We start from the raw sequence: 21855 nt of genomic DNA, 5'->3' as shown, positions 1-21855 counted from the left end.
GAATATTGCTCGTACACTTGAGGGTAAGAGAATACACTTTACTGGAAATTTACCCGACTGCATGACCTCGATATAAACCACAGCTGGTTAACAGCAATACTGAAACAGAATTAAACCACCATAACTAGGTAATGTATGGCATTACCATGACAGGATCTGGTTGTAACCATACTGGAAGTCCCTCTCTTGGCTTTTACGAACGGGGTAGATCAGCTGGTTTTCATGGAAGTAGAGTATCTTCTTCAGAGAAGCGAGGTCTGGTCTCAGGGCCACCAATTCAGCAAGATTAAGCACCGAACTGGTAAACAAAACCCTGCCGGCAAGAGAAAAATGAAGCAAAATTAAGGATAAGCATGGTGATTTTGATATATGGATATCTTGGTATCCATTTACCTAACTGGGTATTTGATTGATTGAATGATTGACAAGGGATTCAATTTGAGGAGATATTTCTGAGGAGATTAGAAACAAGATCATCCATTTGCATAAAGAATGAGAAAGTCAAAGAAAACTAAGTGAAAACAGGAGTTTAAAACATTATTAAATACTACTTTCAAATAAGACTACCCTTATGAAGCGTTCATCAATGGTTTAAAATGAGTTTATTAATGGTTGTTAATTAGGTCTTAAAGACCTTACAATCATTAATAAGCACTCACAACACAAACAAAAAGGGCAATAGTTACCTTGTGTTTGCCTAATAGTGAACTCCTCATTCAATTTTACTGTTTAACCTCAGATTTTTATGTTTACTGATCTTATTTTGTCTTTTTCATCAGTTAAAGCTGACAGCTTCAGCACACATTCATACTCATCAGATGTAACAGCTCACTTTTGCTGCTTATTAATGATTAATGAAGTGTTTATGACCTAATAACCATTAACAAACTATTTTTTAATCCATTCATAAACCTTGTATAAGGGTAGTCTTATTGTAAAGTGGTACTCATTATTAAATGATATGGAGAACTGGAACTCCCTACAACTAACTGTACAGCACTTGTTGTAACATCAGAAAAACACATCAGGTGACAGTGAACAAAGCAGTACTTAAAGCTGTCAAGCTCCACTTTTGCTTCAGATCTTTATAAAAACAAAGGAAATTGACTGCTGGGGTTCTGAAAACAACAAACTGACCACACCCAGATCTCAACATCATTGGATGTGTTTGGGCTTTCTTGAATGGTGAGAAGCAGAAAACGCAACCAACTTTAAAGACTGATTTTTTTTTGTAAGGTGTGGAAAAATACCTGCAGACTTCTTTAAAAAAACTGAAATCGAGTCTCCTGAAAAGGATGGAAGGTGTAATGAAGGCAGAGTGGACACACTAAATATAGGAAAAAATGACTTAGTTGTTGAGGCTTCAGTGTAATTTTCTGTTAAATATACATTTTCAACATATTTTTTTCCTGACACTGAAAAATACTTGAAAAATACCTTAACAGCTGTTTTGCATGGAAATTAAATGAATCAACAAAGAGTGTACAGTATTGTATGTATTTCCACAAACCTCATGTTAAGTGACCTTAAAGTGCAGGAGTTAAAATAAAAAATACAAATAAAAAACAAACAACCTATTGAGACTGTTCTGTGTGTGGGCATGTTATCTTAACCATTTCCAAAGCTCTCCTCAAGGAAGCCCAGTGTTCACCAATCCATCATTAAATTAAGATCCATCAAATCCATACAATGGCTGGAGTGCAACAAGAAGTCAGAAACCTTTTGTGTTCTTCTAACCAACTTATTAATAACTAAAAAAAAATTGTTACTTTTTACAGCATTTCTGGATTATTTGTATTTATTCTCATGTCATTTAGTGTATTTACTATGCAAAAACATTTCTGCAGCCACTTTTGCAAGCTACTGTAAATACTTCAAACAAAAAGTTAAGTGAACATGCAAATTTGTCACTGTTCTGTAGGTCAGCTGGCACAACAGTGAATCTCAAACATCTAAAACACAAAGATAAATCAGCGCTAACGCTAGCTGCACACAACAAACAAATATGTATTTTATAATTACATATTATTTTTTAACATTAATATATAATATTTTAAATATTATATAAATATTAAATAAATATTCAAACTTTAAAGATGTTACACTTTATATACTTTATATATATATATATACACATATACATATATATATATATATATATATATATATATATATATACACACACACACACACACACACACACACACACATTTTTTTAATTATTATTATTATTATTTATATTCTGTTATGTGTAAATTTCATGAAGAATGGACAAAAAGAAATGCCACAAAATTACTTGGGTAAAAAATCTGGTTCCATTGATTTACATTAAAAGTAAAGTAGGTTTTTTTCTTCTCCTGTAAAGTTACCATTTTGGAGATACAAGGTTTTATTCCGACAACAGCACTACACATATATATATATATATATATATATACACACACACACACACATACATACATTATATATATATATATATATATATATATATATATATATATATATAAATATATCGCGGTGTACATATTTTCAAATATCAAAAACTGTTCAAATCAAAATCTTATTTGCCATATCGCTCCAGATTGATTCAGATTCGGATTTAGTTTAAAAGTTGAACTTCATGAATATTTCTTGTCTAACATATGTTTACTTTCTTTTCGGTTGAACCTCATAAATAACAGTTGAAGATTCTGTTCTTCAAATGCATTTACGGCAGTAACAATCCAACACGTAACAAGTCACGTCTATAAATAAGTAAACGGCTTGTCTCAGATTGCTAGGTTAGGTGCATTACTGAGGGTCAATAATCAGCCCTTTGGGACACACAGTAAAGGTCTGGTCCCGGTCTGCGTTAAGAGCTTTTGGGAGGGGGAGTCCATGAGCTTTTGAAGCTGCGTCGCTCATCGCCCTAAATGAACCCAACCCCCCCTCGCCGCATGCTCTCTGTCTCTGAGCCTACGCTGCCTGCCTGCTAGCTAGTCTCTTTGAAGTGGTGAGCCCGCAGCTTCAAGACCATGACACGGTCTGGGCTGAAGCTGCATTTTTACACTGATCTAGGACCCTTCTCTCCTACACAAACCCTAACCTCCATCATTACAGAAGGAGCTGCAGGACCGGCCTCAGATCATTAAAACAGAGCCAACTCTCTGTGGCAGTGTTGACGGATTACAGTTCCGTCCCATGCCTTCATCAGTATCCACACCAACACAGGACACTGAAGCAGAGCAGATCAGGGTTCACTATTTTTAAGCCTCTATTCCTTATTAACGTACTGTAAACTGTCCAGGGAACACAGTCCAGCACTAATGAAACATGCTTAGGTTTCCTTTGAACTTGAGCTGATGAGTGAAACCGAAATCTGACACGTCTTTTCTGTGTGATTAGAAACGCAGGTGCGCATATACGTGTCTATGCATGCATCAGCAAGGTACTAAAGGTATTAAAGGGGAACTCCAACATTCGTTTTCCAAATTGAATGCATGAATCAGTCATTAGCTACAATGATTTTTTGCAAAAAAAATGTTTTAGAGCTTCAAAACATTAGCTGTGGAAATAGTCTGTAACACTTGATGAATGTTGACAAAACTTTTTTTCATTCAACTTGAGCTGATAAATTGTTGTTACCTGACAATTGACGATAAAAACCAACCTTGTAAACTTTTTTTGTACAAAATTGTCATTTTTAGTGCCAAATCAGAAACTTACAGACTTATATCTTTACAATGGTGGCAACAGAAATCAGGGGTTGACATGTCTACAACACCAAAACCACCCGTGAACCTACACGTGTCATCTAAGTTTTTATATGTAACGTTGATGATGGTGAAACAGTGATTGAAAAATGTTTTCTTTTGGGACTATTTTGCTGTACAATGCTTGTATGTACCTCTCTGGGAAAAAAAAGGAAAATAAAAAAAAGTGTTTTAGGCAAAAATTTGTAACCATTTTATTTAATATTTCCCAGTGTTCTTAAACAGAGAGCCATGGCTACTGTGGGCCTGCAGGGAAGTAAGTTTGATTCTGTCAATTTATTACATTTTCTGCCATATCTGAAAATCTGGTACTTTTTATTATTATTACATTATATCCTTATTTAAAAATAACAGATCTTACTAAACACCATTAAAATTAAATATGTGACAACCATCCACAATTTACAGTCTCACCCACTCAATAAGTTATCTTTAATGTCACAGAACAGGGCCATGTAAATATGTGAAGATATAAGGTGCATTCAGGTAATATACGGTCCTTGTTCGTTAAGAGAAAGTAATGATGGGGTGAGGGGAGCACAGTGGCATTTACTATCTAACCAAAAAGTTTTAAACTTAAAAGCATTAAACTCTTTAGACCTCTGGTTCCTATCACCACCACTGTGAATTGGTAAGTTTCTCTAGAACAGAGAATTTCATATTAAACCACTCTGAAGGACTCTTAACAATTTAATTATGCAGATATTGTGAAAAATTGGTGGAATTCCCCTTTAAACTGAACATCAAATTCATTAAACTGGCATCACACATGGTTTTCCTCGAAACAGACTCAAATATATGTCCACAGCCTTGATACCGATAACACAGATAATGAGCATTCATCGTTAGTTTTTGGGTCATCATTCATCCCATTTTAATTTAACTCTGTAACTCTGTGAAAGTCACCGATTCCGAACAATATACATACACGCCCTAAAAACGGGCACGGGTTCAGAATTTCTGATCGTTACAGTTTCCACTACGGCCCAGAGAGGTGGATTCCTCTTGTGGAATTTTGACTCTGAAAGAAGTCCGAATCCCACAGGACTGAGAAAATGACTGACTTGTATTTGAAACATGCCTCCCCAGGCCCGAATTCCACTGCGGTGTCACTGTGTGGCCAAAAGCTAGTTCTCTAGAAATGGAGATAGCTTTGCAATGACTCTGCTTCCTTTCCTACAAGCAAGACTGGCAAACAAAGGCTGGTTATGTCACTCATTAAACTTCCACAGTGTTCGTTGATCACTCCTTTCATTTAGTTACATCTGACTGGGCTGAGCAATAATATATTTTAAGTATAATCCAAACACCTTATACATATACAATACTACTATAAATAGTGTATATATATATATATATATATATATATATATAAATATATATGTGTGTGTGTGTGTGTGTGTGTGTGTGCGAGCGCGCGTGTGTGTGTGTGTGCGCGTGTGTGTGCGTATATATATATATATGGTTTTGTGGTGTTTTTGGTGTTATAAACACCTGCTATATTATGAATAATACCACCTTTATTACATACAATAATACAATAGTGTTTTCCATTTCCATTGCTTCTTTTCAAAAATTCTATTATATATTATATTCTATATATTTTGGAATGAAACTCGTTTGTGTGTGTGTGTGTGTGTGTGTGTGTGTGTGTGTGTGTGTGTGTGAGATATATATAGAGACTTGCTTTCAGTTTTTAAAAGAAATCTGCAGGGATATTTCCCCACAAAGTTCAGTCTTAGAAGGTGGTTTGTTTGGTTGAATTTCAGCTTTTCTGCTTTTCACCATCCAAGTAATCTAAAACACATTCAGTGATGTTGAGGTCTGGACTCTGGGGTGGTCAGTCCGTTGTTCTGAGAACACCAGCAGCTTCTTTGTTTGATCTGCAAATGTTCTTTCTTTTCTCTCAATTTTGTTTACTCATTTTTTAATGAATTCATTCATTTATTTATTTACATCATTTGAAAATGCCAGCTGCTGTTTACACACACACAATATTATTCCTCCCACCAATATGTAGCCAGTCAACCAGCAAAAAAAAAAAAAAAACGCAATTTTACAGCACTTTATATGAGTGTGTCTTAAAATTAAAAACTACTTTTTACTCATACTAGAGTAGTTTGTTCAAGACGTACTTTCACTTCTACTCAAGTACGTTCTCTCCTTACAGTGCGCTTCTGTCTGAGTTTAGTTTTTCAGTACTGTTTCCGTTTGTCGGCTACATTCAATTACTGAGAATCTTTTCCCCGGTGATGATGTATGTCTCGAGCTCTAAAATACCATCCTTGAAAGCAATTTGTTATTGGCAGAGGCAGGATTCCACTCTCTTGTCACAAGACCATAATTGTCGCCCACCATTTATTTCCAGCGCTAACTACTAACCGTAACCAAACCAGATGTTTCGGGTCCAAAGGCAACCTGTAGGACAGCAGACATGGTGGGTGGCTATGTTACTGTGTTTGCTTAGTCAGATTCCTAATTGCATGAGAGTGTTTTGACCAAAAAGGTGCCGTTTTGGAAAGATCAGCATTGCTCTTGGCATGCTCGAGCTGTAGAATGTTTCCCCTCCTATAATTACCATTGGGAGCAAGAGAGGGAGTTTGTGAATTATTCATTCGGCCTATCACTATTCATTAAGCCTGACTATGTGCAAATATTGTGCTGGCTCAAATGGCCATAATGTTGATATAGACAATGGGTGTCTGTAGCTTACTCACCAACTAAGGTCCCACACGGGTTATCCTAAAGTAAAGCTGGGAGCTGTTTATTTTAACGCTTTCTTCTGCATACGTAGTGCACAAGAAATGACAGCGCTTTAGATTTGCGCAGGGTTTTCCCCACCCACCGTTAGTGATGAGAGGGAGAGAAAGTCCCATCAGATGCCTGCCTGTGTGTGTGTCTATGGAGGAACTACAAGTAATGTCAAGTTACGTCAAATTCGCTTCGTGGAAGCTCCGTTCAAACTAGCATATGTGTGGTCTTCGCTGTCTACAGACTTCCCGGGTGAAACCCAAAGCCTACTTCAACCTTTTCACAATAATCAAGGTTGAAAGAGGAAAAGAAAGATGACTTTGGGGGGGGTGTGTGTGAGAATGACTTTTAGCTCTGCAATCTTATCTCGCGCCATTTGCTTAAATCACAACGTAGTATGTGCGCATACGTTTCCACAGCTGTCAAAAAGGCACTGATCATTTCAACCACCCAATTGTTTAGGCAACTTATTCTGAAATCATATAAATGTCAAACCACAATCAAGAGCTCAGAGATGTTTGCATGGCTACACTGATGAGTAAACAGATGAGGCAAGCATTTTTGGGTTGTGCGCATATGAAAATCGCTCTCCCTCCTCTGCAAAGGAGTCTAGTGAGACTGCAGAAGTGGAGAAAATGTCCCTCGTTGACTCTGACCATTATAAAATATGCAAGAGAAATGTGGTTAAGTTGTAGCAGCTATGAGGGATTCTAAATTTTGGGCATATAATGAAGCTCGAAAATGACCATAGACCATATGGTTCGCTTCCTATTTCACTTGACCAAAATAGACAGTGGATTTCCCCCGATACAAGATCCGTGCAGAGGATCAGGAACCAGTCATCACCAAAAAATATGGTCGTGTAAAGTGGGGCAACACATTTTGGTTATTGCTTAATAAGTTTAAAAATATATTTGAGCAAGATTAATGATTTTGTATACAAGCAACGTACATATCGCTGTTGTCGAAAGAAAAGCTCGTATCTCCAAAATGAGAACTTTACAGGAGAAGAAAAAACCCCACTTTACCTTCAATGGAAGTCAATGGAACCATTTTTTTCATTCTGGGTTATTTCGTTTTGTCCATTCATCATGAAATTTACACACAATCTAACAGGCAACAGGCATTTTCAAATTATGTTTAAAACTGAAAAAAACGTCAAAAATGGAGATACGAGGTTTTCTTCCGACAACAGCTACAAATGCACCTACCGCTTAGAAACAAATCAGTCAAGAGTGGAGCAAGAGCAAACGTACTACTTACCCCATAAGTGTGGTTATTTACAGAGGGGCTAGTAGTAACAGTAGCTAAAAAAAGTCTGGTAAATTAACACAAACAACAAATTAGAAAAAAGAAATAAAAAAGTGTCTGTCCCAAATGTGGCAAGTTCATTTTTGACCTCAAAGTTAAAGAGCGAATATCAGAACGATACAAAAAAATTAAATATATATTATTTAAATATATATTATTTGATGAACATGTGCATAAAACGAACTGTTTTGCATTTATGTGGAAGAACAAGGACCTCTCTCAATATCTAATTTAGGAGGTTTAGTTTTAACTAATTTGAAACTAACCCTGTCTTGCAGAGGCTGTACTTTAGCCTGGCTAGGTCTCACTATGAGTTGTCGAAAGAAAACCTCGTATCTCCATTTTTGACATTTTTCAGTTTTTGACATAATTTGAAAGTGCCTGTTACCCTTTACACTGTGTGTAAATTTCATGATGAACAGACCAAAAGAAACGACCCAAAATGGCTTGGAAATTTCTGTTTCCGTTGACTTACATTAAAAGTCAATTATGTTCGTTTCCTTCTCCTGTAAAGTTACCATTTTGGAGATACGAGGTTTTCTTCCGAAAACAGCGACATGCTTACAAACGGTGTTACATTAAAGCCTCCAGGAGGGGATTCAAATAAGACAGGTGTGACCTATACACAGAACTCAGTAACTAAAAAGACTTCCAGTGAAAAAAATCTTTTTTTCACATAAAAATAGGTGAATCTTCAGAGTGAATCTGGAGAAACAGCTCTTGGATTGCTGTCAAAATTTTATAAACACGCTGCCTGATGGCTGAGACATTGCTTTATGGTATGTATAGGATGCTGTAGGATAAAATAGTCCGCAAAGAAATGTTTTTTTCAGATTTATCTCCAATTTACCAGTGTGTTTTACCACTGTTTTAGCTAAGAAGTATTTGTGTTTACATCAGAAGTACTGAATTATGCAGAAATGTTTAGATACTGGTGGAATTCCCTTTTTTTCCCAGTTGAATGTGAATGTACCGACTAAATAAAAATGACAGCTTTATAAACTGGCTATAATAGCTTTACAAATGTTTTTTTAGCTGACATCTGAGATCACAATTATAATTACATGTTGATGCAACAAATTAGCAACTAACCAGTAAGTGTCTTCAGAGTTTGGTCATCAGATGTTTCATCTCACACTTATTACTTCCTAAAGCTTATTATTCAGTAAGTACATTGACTTATTGACCATGAATTATTCTTAGGTTAAGCTAAACGTTCCAAAACTATGGCCTACAGGTTATATCCTGCTGACATAAAGATGCAGAGATGCCCCGAAAACTCCAGTTATTTAATATTCTATACTTTCTATCAAATCCTCAATACAAGTAAAGATACACAGCCAGTTAACAAACCTAACAGAAGAAAAAGTAAAGGAAGACCACAACCTTGTAGCCCAACCAATGAAACCAATGTGAGAAATGTGCTATTTTGGTAGCAGCTCTTGCTCCTTTTGCCCTGTGGTAATTAGGCATGTTTTTTGTACTGGTACAGGAAAATGACATTACTTCACAGTACAGTGGCACCAGCTGTTTTTCTCCCTTGAAAAAGCTTTGTCAAACCAGTTGACGAGATTTTGAATATTAGGCAGGCATCCGTTTTCTCACACATCTGTGGTATTTTCCAGACAGGTTTCCGCCAGTTTCTAATTACATTTTAAAAATATGAGTCACAGCCTCGGCAAAAAATAATCATCATAGAAAATAATTGTCAACCAAGAAACAGTCTGCTGACCTAAATATGACAACAGGCCCACTATTAGTTGTGGTGTACACATATACTGTATACTTAGAGCCGACACAGCCTGAGAAATTACCGGTTGGATGATTCCACGATTGGGGTGCCATTTAGCCCTAATAATAGTTCATTATTTAACATGAAATTTATTTTTAATCATTTTTCAACCCTGAATCAAATAGACTGCATATAGATTTTGCATTTAACCATGTAAAAATGTGTTAACCCATCTCAGGAACAATAGCCCAACTTTTACAAGGTTTCTTAGCTAAAAGGGCTTAAAAAAGTGGCTTAGAATAAGCATAGAATTAATTTGCAATGCAAAAATTCAAACACCCCTGGTGGACTACATGCTGTGTGGGTTTTCTAAGAGAATAAGTAAACATGTCTAATAAAGGGAACAAAATCAAACATGCCTTTTTCTGCACAACTTCTATTTATTTGCTGAGTTTAACATAATGGGAAAATATAAAACACAAAATATAAAATGTGCCATCACTTTTGCACAGGTCACATTTTAGAAAATTAGTAAGGGACCCCAACCTTAAGCATGATTAATTAGCATCCATGCTAATGGCATGACAAGAGGGATATTTTAAAGGTTTATTTGAAGTGTGTTTTTATTAATAATTGACCTTTTAAGAGATCTTATTAGTCAGTCTCACAATATCATTGAAAAGAAAGGAAAAAGAATAAAGAAAGACCTTTTCTTCTTCTTCACATGACCTTCAGAAAACTGCATAATGCAGGTTCCTGGCAAACATGTGACTTTCTGATATTTCATTGGGGCGAATGTGTTCAGGTAACAGGACTGACTGAATGATGTGGAACATCACTTTCATTTTTCATAAACTATAATGTATTTACACCTCATCAAAAAGGATGTTTAAAACATGAGATGGATTCACACAGTAATGCATTGTGTTTTTATCATTATACTGCAAAACACAGTACAGTTTATACATTGGTTTATTAATGTTGCTAATAGATTGCTGTGAGGGACACTTTACCCACATTTAAAATGTCTTTCATCTTTAGTTTACATGCATATTTGTATATGTATTAGCAGAGGGACACAAATGGCACCCTACTCATGAAATCACTGAGTCAGTATTTGGTACTAGAGAGAGTTGTAAAGTATTAAAACCCTTAAAAGAAGTTTTATAGACTGACTGTTAAGCTGTTTCTTCCCAGTTCCACTCACCTGTAATATTCACACTGACCTGTATGAGGGGCTGGTAGGAATAGCCTGCATGAAATACAGGGCAGCAGTTCTGGCCCTCCAGTGCCATTTCTTAGCAGGCAGAGTATAGGTCACGCAGTCACCTATGCTCTCCTGAAGCAGGTCAATCAGCTGCTTGTGAGAGCCACCGTAGAAAGCCTCCACCAGCAAGACGCTCATGGATGAAGGATAATTAAATCAACCTGTAATGGCAAACATTGGGACAATATGTCGATATCAAACACAGCATTAAAAGAACTTCACCTGCACTTTACTGAAGTACAAAAATGAAACTTTCTGTCTCAAAAAAGATTGTTTAGTTGATATTCTAACCTATGGAAATACTTTAATGACTAATGAGACGAGAGTATGAATTGGGTGGTGTGACAGGGGAATAATAAGTGGGATGTCATTAATGGCTGTATTCGAAAAAATTCGCCTACGTACAGTACTTTCCCAGACGTTTCGAGGCTGATCTCTGGCGTACGAAACAAAGGGTTAAGTCATAACTGGAATGCAGAAAGAGGTATGCAGTGAAAAAACAAATTCAACAGCTGGCCTTTGCGAAATTCACCTAGCAATGGAATGCTGACACAGTGATATTCTGCAAGCAGGCCTAGAGGCTGCCTTGACATGGAAAAGAAAGGTTTCTGGTAACTCATGTTTTTAACCTCTGCTCCATTGTTCTTTAGAATATTAGTTCTAACTCAAAGCCAGCCTTTACTGGTGGAGAGGAGGGATGGGAGTTGTGCAGATCAATCCATAATCATACATTTGATAGATATTTAGAACAAGGGAGGATGATGTAGATCACAGAAGAACTTCTTCACCAAAAAAAAAAAAGTTTTCAAACTTCAGCTCTCTACAAATCAGCTGCTATTTTTGTGAAGAATTCATCCACTTTTGTTCTATTTTTTTTTTTTATTTATTTTGCTCTATAACTTACACTGTCCTCATTTTAATCCCTTCCCACCTTCTTATGTATTCACATTATTATTATTCAGATTATTCCTAAAATAGTGAAAACGTACCACAAATATGGCACTCAGAACTAGAACAACGACAGGAAAATAAAGCTTACCCTGCTAAATCTGGCTGTATGTTTAAATACATAATAAATAAAGAACACTAGCCTAAATTGCTGGGGTTTTCCAGCTCGTACAAAACAGATGCAAGTGGGCTTTTCCCGCTTACACGGCTACCTTTAACTCGAGCCCTCCATCTTACACAGGTAGGGCATAAACAAATGTTCGACCTCAAAATGGAGACAGGAAAGCGAGGGGTTAACGTCAGTGCGCTTACCCCCACACAGTGATGCGAGAGGGAAACCCCGCTGTACCCGACTTGTCAAGCTAAAGCAGCACCATCATGTCTCTCGATGGATGCTGAGTCATTTCTGAACTTCTCTCGAGCAGGCTTTGCCTTTTGTTAGCATCAGTAGGTGCTAAGCTCCACTGAGCTACCGGTTCAGATCACCCCTTGCAAGGCCCACTGGAGGAGAGGAATACAGGTCATAGGCTAAAGCTTAAAGCTAACGGAATTGAAGGTGAAACTCACCAAAAGTTTGGAAGTATCAGAGAAAGGTATGCAAATGTGAAGGTTTCTCTAGCCGAAACCAATGGCAGACCCTCCTTAACTTCACAAAGAAGCATTCTTGCTCCCCGAGGAGACAAGCAGCTAACTAATCTGCATTATTCCAGATGAAATGCAGGATTTTCACTGGCTCTGATAATGTGAGGGCAGCTTTTGAAAGACGCAGCCGCAGAGAAGAAAAATACTCCAAGCGAACGTGGCTGACACAACCACAGGGCGAGCGCACAGGAACATCACATCAAGTGCCAGCACCAATCCCGACGATTAAACCTATCAGTGAGAGCGAGTCTCCTAATGGTGCCATACAAATGGCCATGCGAGGGGGGGAGGGAGGGGGGGGTGCGGCTAGCATGGCACTGCCCAGCGACAAGCATCAAAAAACATGGAGCACTGGAGCGTGCAGGCCAACACTCGACACCTCATTTTAACAGCCTCCAGCCATCCGGGATGGTCTTCAGAGCGTGTGCGTGTGTGCGCGTCCCATCACGCACAATGGGGTCTGACAAGGCATGAGGAGGCCTAAAGTGATGTGGTCTTTCTGGAGGGTTAATTCAGCTTGAATGATATATCCGATTAAATACTCCCCCACAGTGGAGGGAGCGGCAGGCCAGAGCCAAGCCTGATAACTTGAAGAATATGGCTAAGCAACTTGCACAAACAAGAGCCTATACAATACCGAACAGCTGCACGTTCACTAACAAAACAAATTCAATTATAAGCAGGGCTGAACGATTTGGGGAAAATATCTAATTGTGTTTTTTTGGACTAATATTTCGACTTAAGATTTAAATTGCGAATATTTTCTATAAATTACGGTTCAGGCCTGTTTTTTTGACCAAGAAGACCAGAATATCCACTTTATCTGGCATGAGGTTTGACGCCTGAAGTGTGCTAGACTGTGAGTAAGCCATGGTTGTGATGTCACAACACATTTGATTTGATTTGATTGCCTCCGATTGGTCTAACCCACCTTCAGGAAGTTCACAAGCTCTGTTATTTGGTTAAATTTCCCCACTTAAAACAATGTTGTTGATAATATAAACTATAATTTAAAAATTCCTAAAAACTGCACTCTCTTACAATGCGATTTTAAAATAAAGATTGATTAATCTTTCAGCCCTAATTACAAGCATTTATATATATATATATATATATATATATATATATATATATATATATATATACACTTTTTTTTTATTTATTTCATTAATGTTCATAACCCAGCTACTTGACAATTGAATTTTACTATGTGCATTCAGTCCACAAGGCCCCTGGCTTGTAGCATGCAACAAGTAAAGCTAATTAAAATAGGTCATGTGATAACATCAGCAACCACATGATAATGTCACATGATAACCACAGGGATAGTACAGTGTTTGAGTAGTTTGAGTATGGTATATCTAATACTGTGCTCACGTCAGAAGCCACCCTCCTTTTGTTTAATTTCCAGTCAAAGTAGCCGTCGAGTAACTGATTCATTCTTCAGTGTCATGAAACAAAATTTAACGGAAAATTACACAGGAGCCTCAACAACTAAATACAGCATCACATTTTGAGTATTTTGTGAGTGCAGCTTTTCAAACAAATCTGCAGGGAAGTTCAGTCTTAGAAGTTGGTCGCATTTTCTGCTTCTCACCATCCAAATAATCCCAATTACCAATTCAGACTCATCAGTTCATAAAACCTTCCACGTCTCAGATGTTCAGTTTTGGTGTTCTACTGCAAAATGTTCCTATCTGTCTGTTTCCTTTACACAGTGAGGGCCTATTGACCGCTACACATCCTTTCAGACCCATAGCGTTGAGTTGTCTTCTCACAGTGGAGATTTTCTCCTCTCTCTCAAAGATGAAAGCTTTAAGTACTTTTTACCTGATGAGGACAGTTTTGGTGGTCTAATATTTTGAGCTCTAATTTTGGACGCTCTCCTTATTTTCTAGTGACTTTCCCCTTCCTTATGCAAATGGGGTATCTTATATCTAATCTCCTCCTTTAGCTATTTTAGCTGCACAAGAGAAAGAAATTTGTGAGGCAGGTGAGTTAGTTTGGGTAGTTGTTTGTGTGAACGTTAGTGACTGTATGAAGGCAAGTCTCCTTAAAAGAATGGAAGCTGTAATAAGAGCAAAGCGTGGAAACACTAAATATGGAAAGATCTGGTATTTTATTTAGCTGTTGAGTCTTCAGTGTAATTCTCTGTTAAATATGTTTTTGCTCTTTTACCCGACACTGAAAAACGTATAACTTGCACTTAATGGCTGTAGTAAATATAAACAATACTGTAAATATATTAAATATTTAGTACCAACATTTACAGGGTGCCAAAAAAAAAATCAAAAATCATTTTGGCAAAAAATGCAGCTTTTAAAACACAACAGTATGTTTAATGCATCTCAAAGCACTGCAATCACAGTATGGTATTCTTTCTACTACTTAATTCTGTTACATTTCGCCAACTACCACTGTGAACCACTGTTTTGATTATTAAATGCTCTCTCGTTCTTTCCAAATCAGGGCTGAGAAGCAGTAAGGATGAGCGAGTCGCCTGTGATGGTGTGAAACTGAGAGATGAGACGAGATGCTGTAATTTCTGTGCTTTCCTTTTCTGCTACGGCCTACTTTGAATTTCAGCTACGGCTGAAATTGCGCATTTTACAACCTGTTTACATGAGAAGACAAAAACCTCAGTGGAACCGCACCGTGTTAGCACAAATGAATCACTGTACATACACTTTAGGCACCATGTGTAAACACTGGAAGTGCGGGCACTTGTTTACCCACTAAACTACATCACCCCCATGCTGATTCAGATTCTAGTAAACTCAGAGGAATGGAGCGAATTTCCATGTGGTACAAGACAAAAAGTGAACTTTAGCACCCGACCTTCTTTTCAGCTTAACTTCCACTCAACATGTAAGTGAGAATGTTTCATCAGCTCCACGAGCGCCAAGTAATTAGGTCAAGAAAACTTTTCCACGACAGCGACGCTGGGCTACGTGTACCAGTTTAATGAACGCTGCAACAACATCACATCTTCCAGCCCTTCTTCAACCACGAGGCAGCTTCTGGCTCTTTGAGTGACACCCCAATCAGCTAAAACAGTACTGTAAGCCCTGTAAAACGTCGAGTAATTTGTTCCTGAAACCCTCTCATTCAGAGTCCTCCGACTGACACCGACATTCAGGTTCAAAACACTGAACTGAGGGCACGGAAACCGCTATTCATAACTCCTTTGATCTCCTATTAGAAAAGCGCGAAGAGGCTCACATTTCACACGGATTAAGTTTTCAAACCGAGCGAAGGGTCTGATAGCGACTTTTTCCCCCTCTTTCAATATAAGGAGTCGTGTCCTCATTCACTACTTCAGAGGCTTTGTGCAAACGCTAATCATTAATAGGAGCCGGTGAAAGGAAGCAGAGCTGTAATTACATGCTAACGCTTACATGCTAATCACCGCTCATTCGGCTGACAGAAAGAGTGAGGAGAGTAGCAGACATGCCATTTACACTGAGAAATCTAACCTGATTCGAAAGCATGTAGTAGGAACGGTATTATAATGTAACAAGCAATGGGAAACCAACACCAAGTACCACTCTATGCTTGTGCTCCCATAGGCTAATGCATCAGATTTTAGCAAATGCAATTAATTTCCTTCAAGACAAGTGTGAATGTGCCACATTTGGTAATCGAATGGAAACGTCACAGCCGAAGGAGTAAGTGACCGCAAAAATGAACAAGCTCTTTGGTATTTCAAATACACACTTAGCATGCCCTCCTACATAATACGGCTTTGTGGTGGTCTTTCTTTTGCTCTGTGAACGTCAAAGGAAATACAGTTAGCTGGTCTGTTACCTACTTTCAGAACAGCCTATCAAAACTATGATATGACTGCAATCTGTAAAAGTCTAAAGTTCTAAGACACAGAAATCAAACGTCTAACAAATATACTAATCAAAAGAAATTAGCCTAGCAAGTGACTATAGAACAGTGCTACCCACGTTTTATAACGGTATTAGCAATAAGTTCTGCATATTTTTACAAGCAGTGCAGAAAAAGACACTTCAAATATGCCATAAATGTGTCTTAATGCCAATATTCACATTAAAAAATGTTTCTGTTATAGAATAGAGTCCATGCTTGGCTAATAACCCTTGTTCGCTGGCTACTGGAGCTAGTTTCCCATTCTAAATCAGAGATATCATAGAGGTCTAAGCCTTACAAGTAATGCTGGGCGGTACTGAAACAATTCAACGCAATTCAGGTTTCCACATATATATCAGCCTATCAAAATATCAGGCGGTATTGAAGTTAGCATTAATAAAGTGAATGAACCCATCCTTCCATGCTAAAACACTGCAGTGCCAGGTAAGTAATATTTACAGCACTCATATGTCGCTGTTGTCAGATCAAAACCTCGTATCTCCAAAATGGTTTCTTTACAGGAGAAGCAAAATACCTACTTTACTTTTAATGTAAGTCAGTGGAACCAGACTTTTGTCCAAGCAATTTTGGGTCATTTCTGTTGGTCCATTCATCATGAAATTTACACACAATGTAAAGAGCAACAGGTATTTTCAAATTATGTCAAAAACTGAAAAACGACAAAAATGGAGATGAGGTTTTATTTCGATATCAGTGATATATATATATATATATATATATACATATATATATATATACACACACACACACACACACACACATATATATATATATATATATATATATATATACACAGTGTTGCATATTATATTGAGAGCAGTATATTTCTGTAATCAAAAATATCCTCTTTTCCAAATATTACATATATACATATGCTCACATATGAAATTAAAGATTTAAAACATCTATTTTTAAAATTGTAGTAAAATTGCATCTTAAATACTTCTTAATTCTTAGAGGTTAAAATCTGAACCATAAAGTCTGTTTTTTCAAAAATACAAACAGCTATTGTTTCAAAGGCTAACAGGCAAACAGGCTCCTCTAATAATACTCACTGTTAAGCTTTGCGCTAAAGTATTTACTAAAGGATTCACTGTAAAACTGCAATATACAGAGTAAAAATATGTTACATGCATGCTTAAGTGAATGTAGACCTCTAATAAGTCAATGCATACCTCTGTTAGCTTGGTGCTAACATGACACAGCAAATCCCTTACAGACTGAATCCCATAGCTATCTGAAATTAGCACTACTGTAGCAGTGGCCATCAGATATTTACAAAGAAAAAAAGAATACTTAAAAACCTCCAACATAAAATTCTGCTATATAGTGACATAAATGGCAATAAAGAAAAAGGTTCTTGAACTCACTTGAATATCACACGCTTAATTTTAAGTTGGTACAGGTTGCGCTACCTGTCTAGTCACAGTTTTGGTGTTTTAACCTAATATAAAATGATTTTGTCAAAAATATTGTTGCTGACACTGTGCTAGGTTGGTTACAGCTGCACAAGCAGCTTTATTTACGATAATGCTGTTAAATTCACCTGATGTTCTGTTGTTTTCAATGGAGCTGCGACGGAAAACCACAGCGGTAAGAGGAATGATCCATCAAGAGTTCAAGGGCCGGATTCACGCAAGTTTTATTCAGAAAAAACTTAAGACAAAGACTAGGTTGTTCATAAGAATGTTCTTAAATGCAACTCTCGAAAAAAAATGAAAGAAGTTCTCAAATATTCTCTGAAGATAAACTTAATTATTTCTTAAGAAAATCTTGATTTTTTTTTTATGTAGGCTACGTTGCATTTTACCTTGTACCATAAATGATGTGAGATACAGTTTAAATTTGCATTAATGGTTATTTCCGTTATGTAATTTAATCCACTCAGAGGAGCAACATGGAGGAAAAACATCAAACCATTTAAAAAATCTTAGCAACCAAGAACTAAAGGTGATGGTGGAAGAAACAGCCAACACGGACGAGGATGGGCAGGAGTAGCAGAGGCAGCGTCCGTGACAAATTTAGATGCTTCCTTTGTCGACTCTTACAGTCTAACTCAAGAATAAGGCTACTGTAAGGTTAAGAAAACATTTAAGAATATAATATTTTCAAGAAGACCATTTGTTCTTAGAATTACTCTTAAGAAAATAGTTAAGAAAATAAAATAAGGTAATTCTTGAGATGTTATTTGAAGAATAACAATTTCTCGTAACTTCTTTCTTCAGAAGAACGTTAAGAAAAAAAGAAGATTTTCCTTAAGTCACTTTCGTGAATCTGGCTCCAGTGTTCCAACTTTTGCCAGCGATCACACTGGTGGAATAAACCAGATGTTGATTTTTTGGGAGCCATGGACGCCGAAGGCCTAGTTGCTGAATTCCAGACAACAAAAAATAAAAGCATACAGAGCGTCCACCTACCTTTTCCCATCTTAAGTAAACAACCTACACTACTAAAGCTCTCGTCTGATAATCATCCATTTTCACCGGTAATGCTACCGGTAATTCACCGTGTCAACATTTGCATGGCTTCTTTCCATGATTGGCCACGTAAAGCTATGAGGTACGGAACGATTTTTTTTCAGTGCAAACGTGAACGCAGCATAAGAGACAAAAAGGGGGTGGAAAATAGTAGTGTAAAATGAATTATGATTTTTTTTTTTCATAAAACCACACATCATAACATGCAAGAAAATTGCAGAATATGGGCCTTTAATACTAGCAAAGAGTTTAAATAGTCATTATCAGAACACATTCTTTTCTCAGACACCTATACACTTATATATCTCAATCACTGTAAGCTTACTTAAGCTTGCCCTTTCTTTAAAACTTGCATTAAAGGTCAAGCACCATGGCAGAGCAAGATGAGGTTTAAATCTGTTGATTTTTGAGACACTTTGTGACACAAAAGTCAAGCTTTTCGTTTCAGCTGCTGCTGGCTGACTCATTGCAAACAATGCAGAGGTTCATGCCCTCTTTGAACTTGCATATTGCAGAAAAAAAAACAATTTCCATAACGTACACAAAAATACACTTACGAACGACTCCTGTTTTGAGTGTGAAATATAGACTAAAGTGTACATTCTCACGCCATTTTTCTATCATGTCTAAGGAAACCTATGAATGTACAGCTATATCATATTCTGGATATTATGTCCATGAAAAACATGAATGAAATGCCTTGGCATAGTGTAAAAGAAGGTTTAGTGTCATTTACCTCTTCCCTTTGTGTTTATCTAGTGTATTAGGGGCTAAATAGTTTGTTGCTTGCTTGCTTTGCTTTTATGACGCCTTTGCTGTAGCGGTGGGCAATATGACGATATTTTATTAATGTCATGATAAATTATGTCACAATATGCTTTTCTGAGTATATCATTGATATCGTCACTACTTAAAGAACACTGACTATGTTTCATTACAAAGTGAGCATAATTAGGCCTGTTTAATTGCATTTAGTGCAGCACAGTGCATGAAACACTGAATATTTATAGTATTTTTATTTGTGGCACTACAGGTTCTGTTTTGTTTGTTCCAATTAATTAAAATAATAAAAATTGTATTAAATCTTGGAAAAACTAAATACTGTGATGCTTAACGTGCATCGGGAAAATGTCTCGACATGGTATTTTTGCCATATCGCCCACCCCTTTGTTGTAGTTTCTGCTGAGACGTGAGATATTCACTGACAGAAGACAAGTTAAAGGGGAATTCCACAGATTTTTTCAGATTTTTTGTGCAATTCCTTTGCTGCAATGTGAACAAAGTTATTCAAAGTGCTTTGACATAAATGGTACATTACACAGAAAGTTACAAACTCAGATTTCTTTACAGGAACAAGGGGTCGACACGTCTACAGCACAAATATAGCCATTTTGTTCACTATCCAAAACCACTAGTGACCCACCATGAGTCTTCTGAGTTTTATATGTGATGTTGATGATTGTTAAATAGTGGGAAAAAAAAACTTTTTGGGAATTATTTTGCCTTACAACGTCCTGTATGTACCCCTCCGCGACAAACAGATTAAAATAAATGGTTTAACAAGACATTTTATCACAAACTTTATCACAAAACGATCATAAAACAAAGCCTCAGACCTCAGGCAGTGTGTTCATAGCCATCACAGGCATTAAACTCTTCTGGCTCCTATCACCACCACTGTGAGCAATACTGACTCAGTAAGTTTGTCAAAATCGGAGCATTTCACACCAAACCACTCTGAATGACTTTGTTCACGCCGTAACCATTTAATCATGCAGAATATTTGAAAAGTTGGTTTGAAAAAATTTTGAGAGTTCCCCTTTAAAAGCTGGGAGACTGTTCTGTTCACTTCGCGGGCGGGACGTCAGCCTACTATTTTTGTCGGCTATAAAACATGCAAAACGACTAAAATAGTGACATATTTACAAGCTAAATTCATGTGCAGCTCTTACATTGGGCACGTTCATACACGAGGCGGAAGCTGGCTTCCTATTCGCCGGCTTCTTGCTCGAATTTTCCCGTTCCACCTTAAATGGTGCAGCAGTTACATGTTGGCGTCCGAGGCGTTATAATAGCAAGTGCTGCACCATTTAAGGTGGAAGGGGGAAATTCACCCCGTTGCCAGGGCGACTCGTTACGTCAGCTCGCTAACGTTAGCTCACCAGGCTAACCACACTCACTCTGCGATACACTTTCTAAACTGTAAGTGGCCGAACCGCCCTACTTTTCTCCACAACTGGCGTCAGACGGTGCGGTCGCGACAGGACACTGTGAGCAGAGTTTGAAGTGAGACAGAAAAAAAGAAAGAAAGAGAGAAAAACGTTGTTTTCTAACCCGCCGCTCGACTCCTATTCACCTCTTTCCTCAACTGCCCGCCGCGTTCCGCCACGCGTGGCTGCGTGATGACGTCACCGCGCTCAGCTACGCTTGTCAACAGTGAGGCAGAAATCAGGAGGCGAAGCAGAGGCAGCGGAGAAAGACGGCGGGGCAACGTTAGAGCGGCGCAGTAGATTCAGGGGGCAGAGACAGAGGAGCACGCTGAGCCGCTGCAGTGCCATTGGGAAAATATATATATATATATATATATATATATATATATATATATATATATTTTCATCAACATTACATTCAAATCATTGCCAAATAATTGCGAATAAACGCAAAACAATTGCGAGGGAGTACAACATCACTGAGAGACAACACAATTATTGCAAGGGGTCGCAAAATAATTGCAGGGAAATGCGAAATAAAATAGAGGAAACACCAGAGATGCCAAAAACGTTCTCAGGGAATGCAAAATAATTACGAAGGAACACAAATTTTTGAGAGAGAATGCAAAATTATTGTGAGGGAACACAAAATTATTGCGAGAGAATGCAAAATAATTGTGAGGGAACACAAAATTATTGTGAGGGAACACAAAATTATTGCGAGAGAATGCAAAATAATTGTGAGGGAACACAAAATTATTGTGAGGGAACACAAAATTATTGCAAGAAAATGCAAAATAATTGTGAGGGAACCCGATGCCATTACGTTTGCCATTTTTATTTTTTTGGGGGGGGGTATTGTGGGAAC

The 21855-nt window shown here is 37.4% G+C and overlaps 1 protein-coding gene across 4 annotated transcripts in view; it reads right to left on the bottom strand.

Annotated features, from left to right (window-relative positions):
* gtdc1 (glycosyltransferase-like domain containing 1) overlaps positions 1-21162 on the bottom strand; it is a 72500-nt gene extending 51338 nt beyond the window's left edge. Inside the window, exons 1-3 of one of the 4 annotated variants that reach the window (XM_036571324.1) lie at positions 21112-21162; positions 10773-10974; positions 146-313 (exon numbers count right to left, since the gene is read on the bottom strand). In XM_036571324.1, coding sequence (XP_036427217.1) covers positions 146-313; positions 10773-10951 — 347 coding nt within the window. In that variant the 5' untranslated portion in view covers positions 10952-10974; positions 21112-21162. Of the gene's footprint in view, positions 1-145; positions 314-10753; positions 10975-20729; positions 20842-21111 lie in introns of those variants that run through there. The other 3 variants (XM_036571341.1, XM_036571333.1, XM_036571350.1) reach the window with 3 other exon arrangements.
* Between the last annotated feature and the right edge of the window lie 693 nt (positions 21163-21855).

The sequence above is a fragment of the Colossoma macropomum genome, unplaced genomic scaffold (genome assembly GCF_904425465.1).
Source record: "Colossoma macropomum unplaced genomic scaffold, Colossoma_macropomum, whole genome shotgun sequence".
In the NCBI taxonomy this organism is placed as follows: Eukaryota; Metazoa; Chordata; class Actinopteri; order Characiformes; family Serrasalmidae; genus Colossoma; species Colossoma macropomum.
Note: the sequence above shows the minus strand (reverse complement) of the source record. Positions and strands in the feature narration are given on the sequence as shown.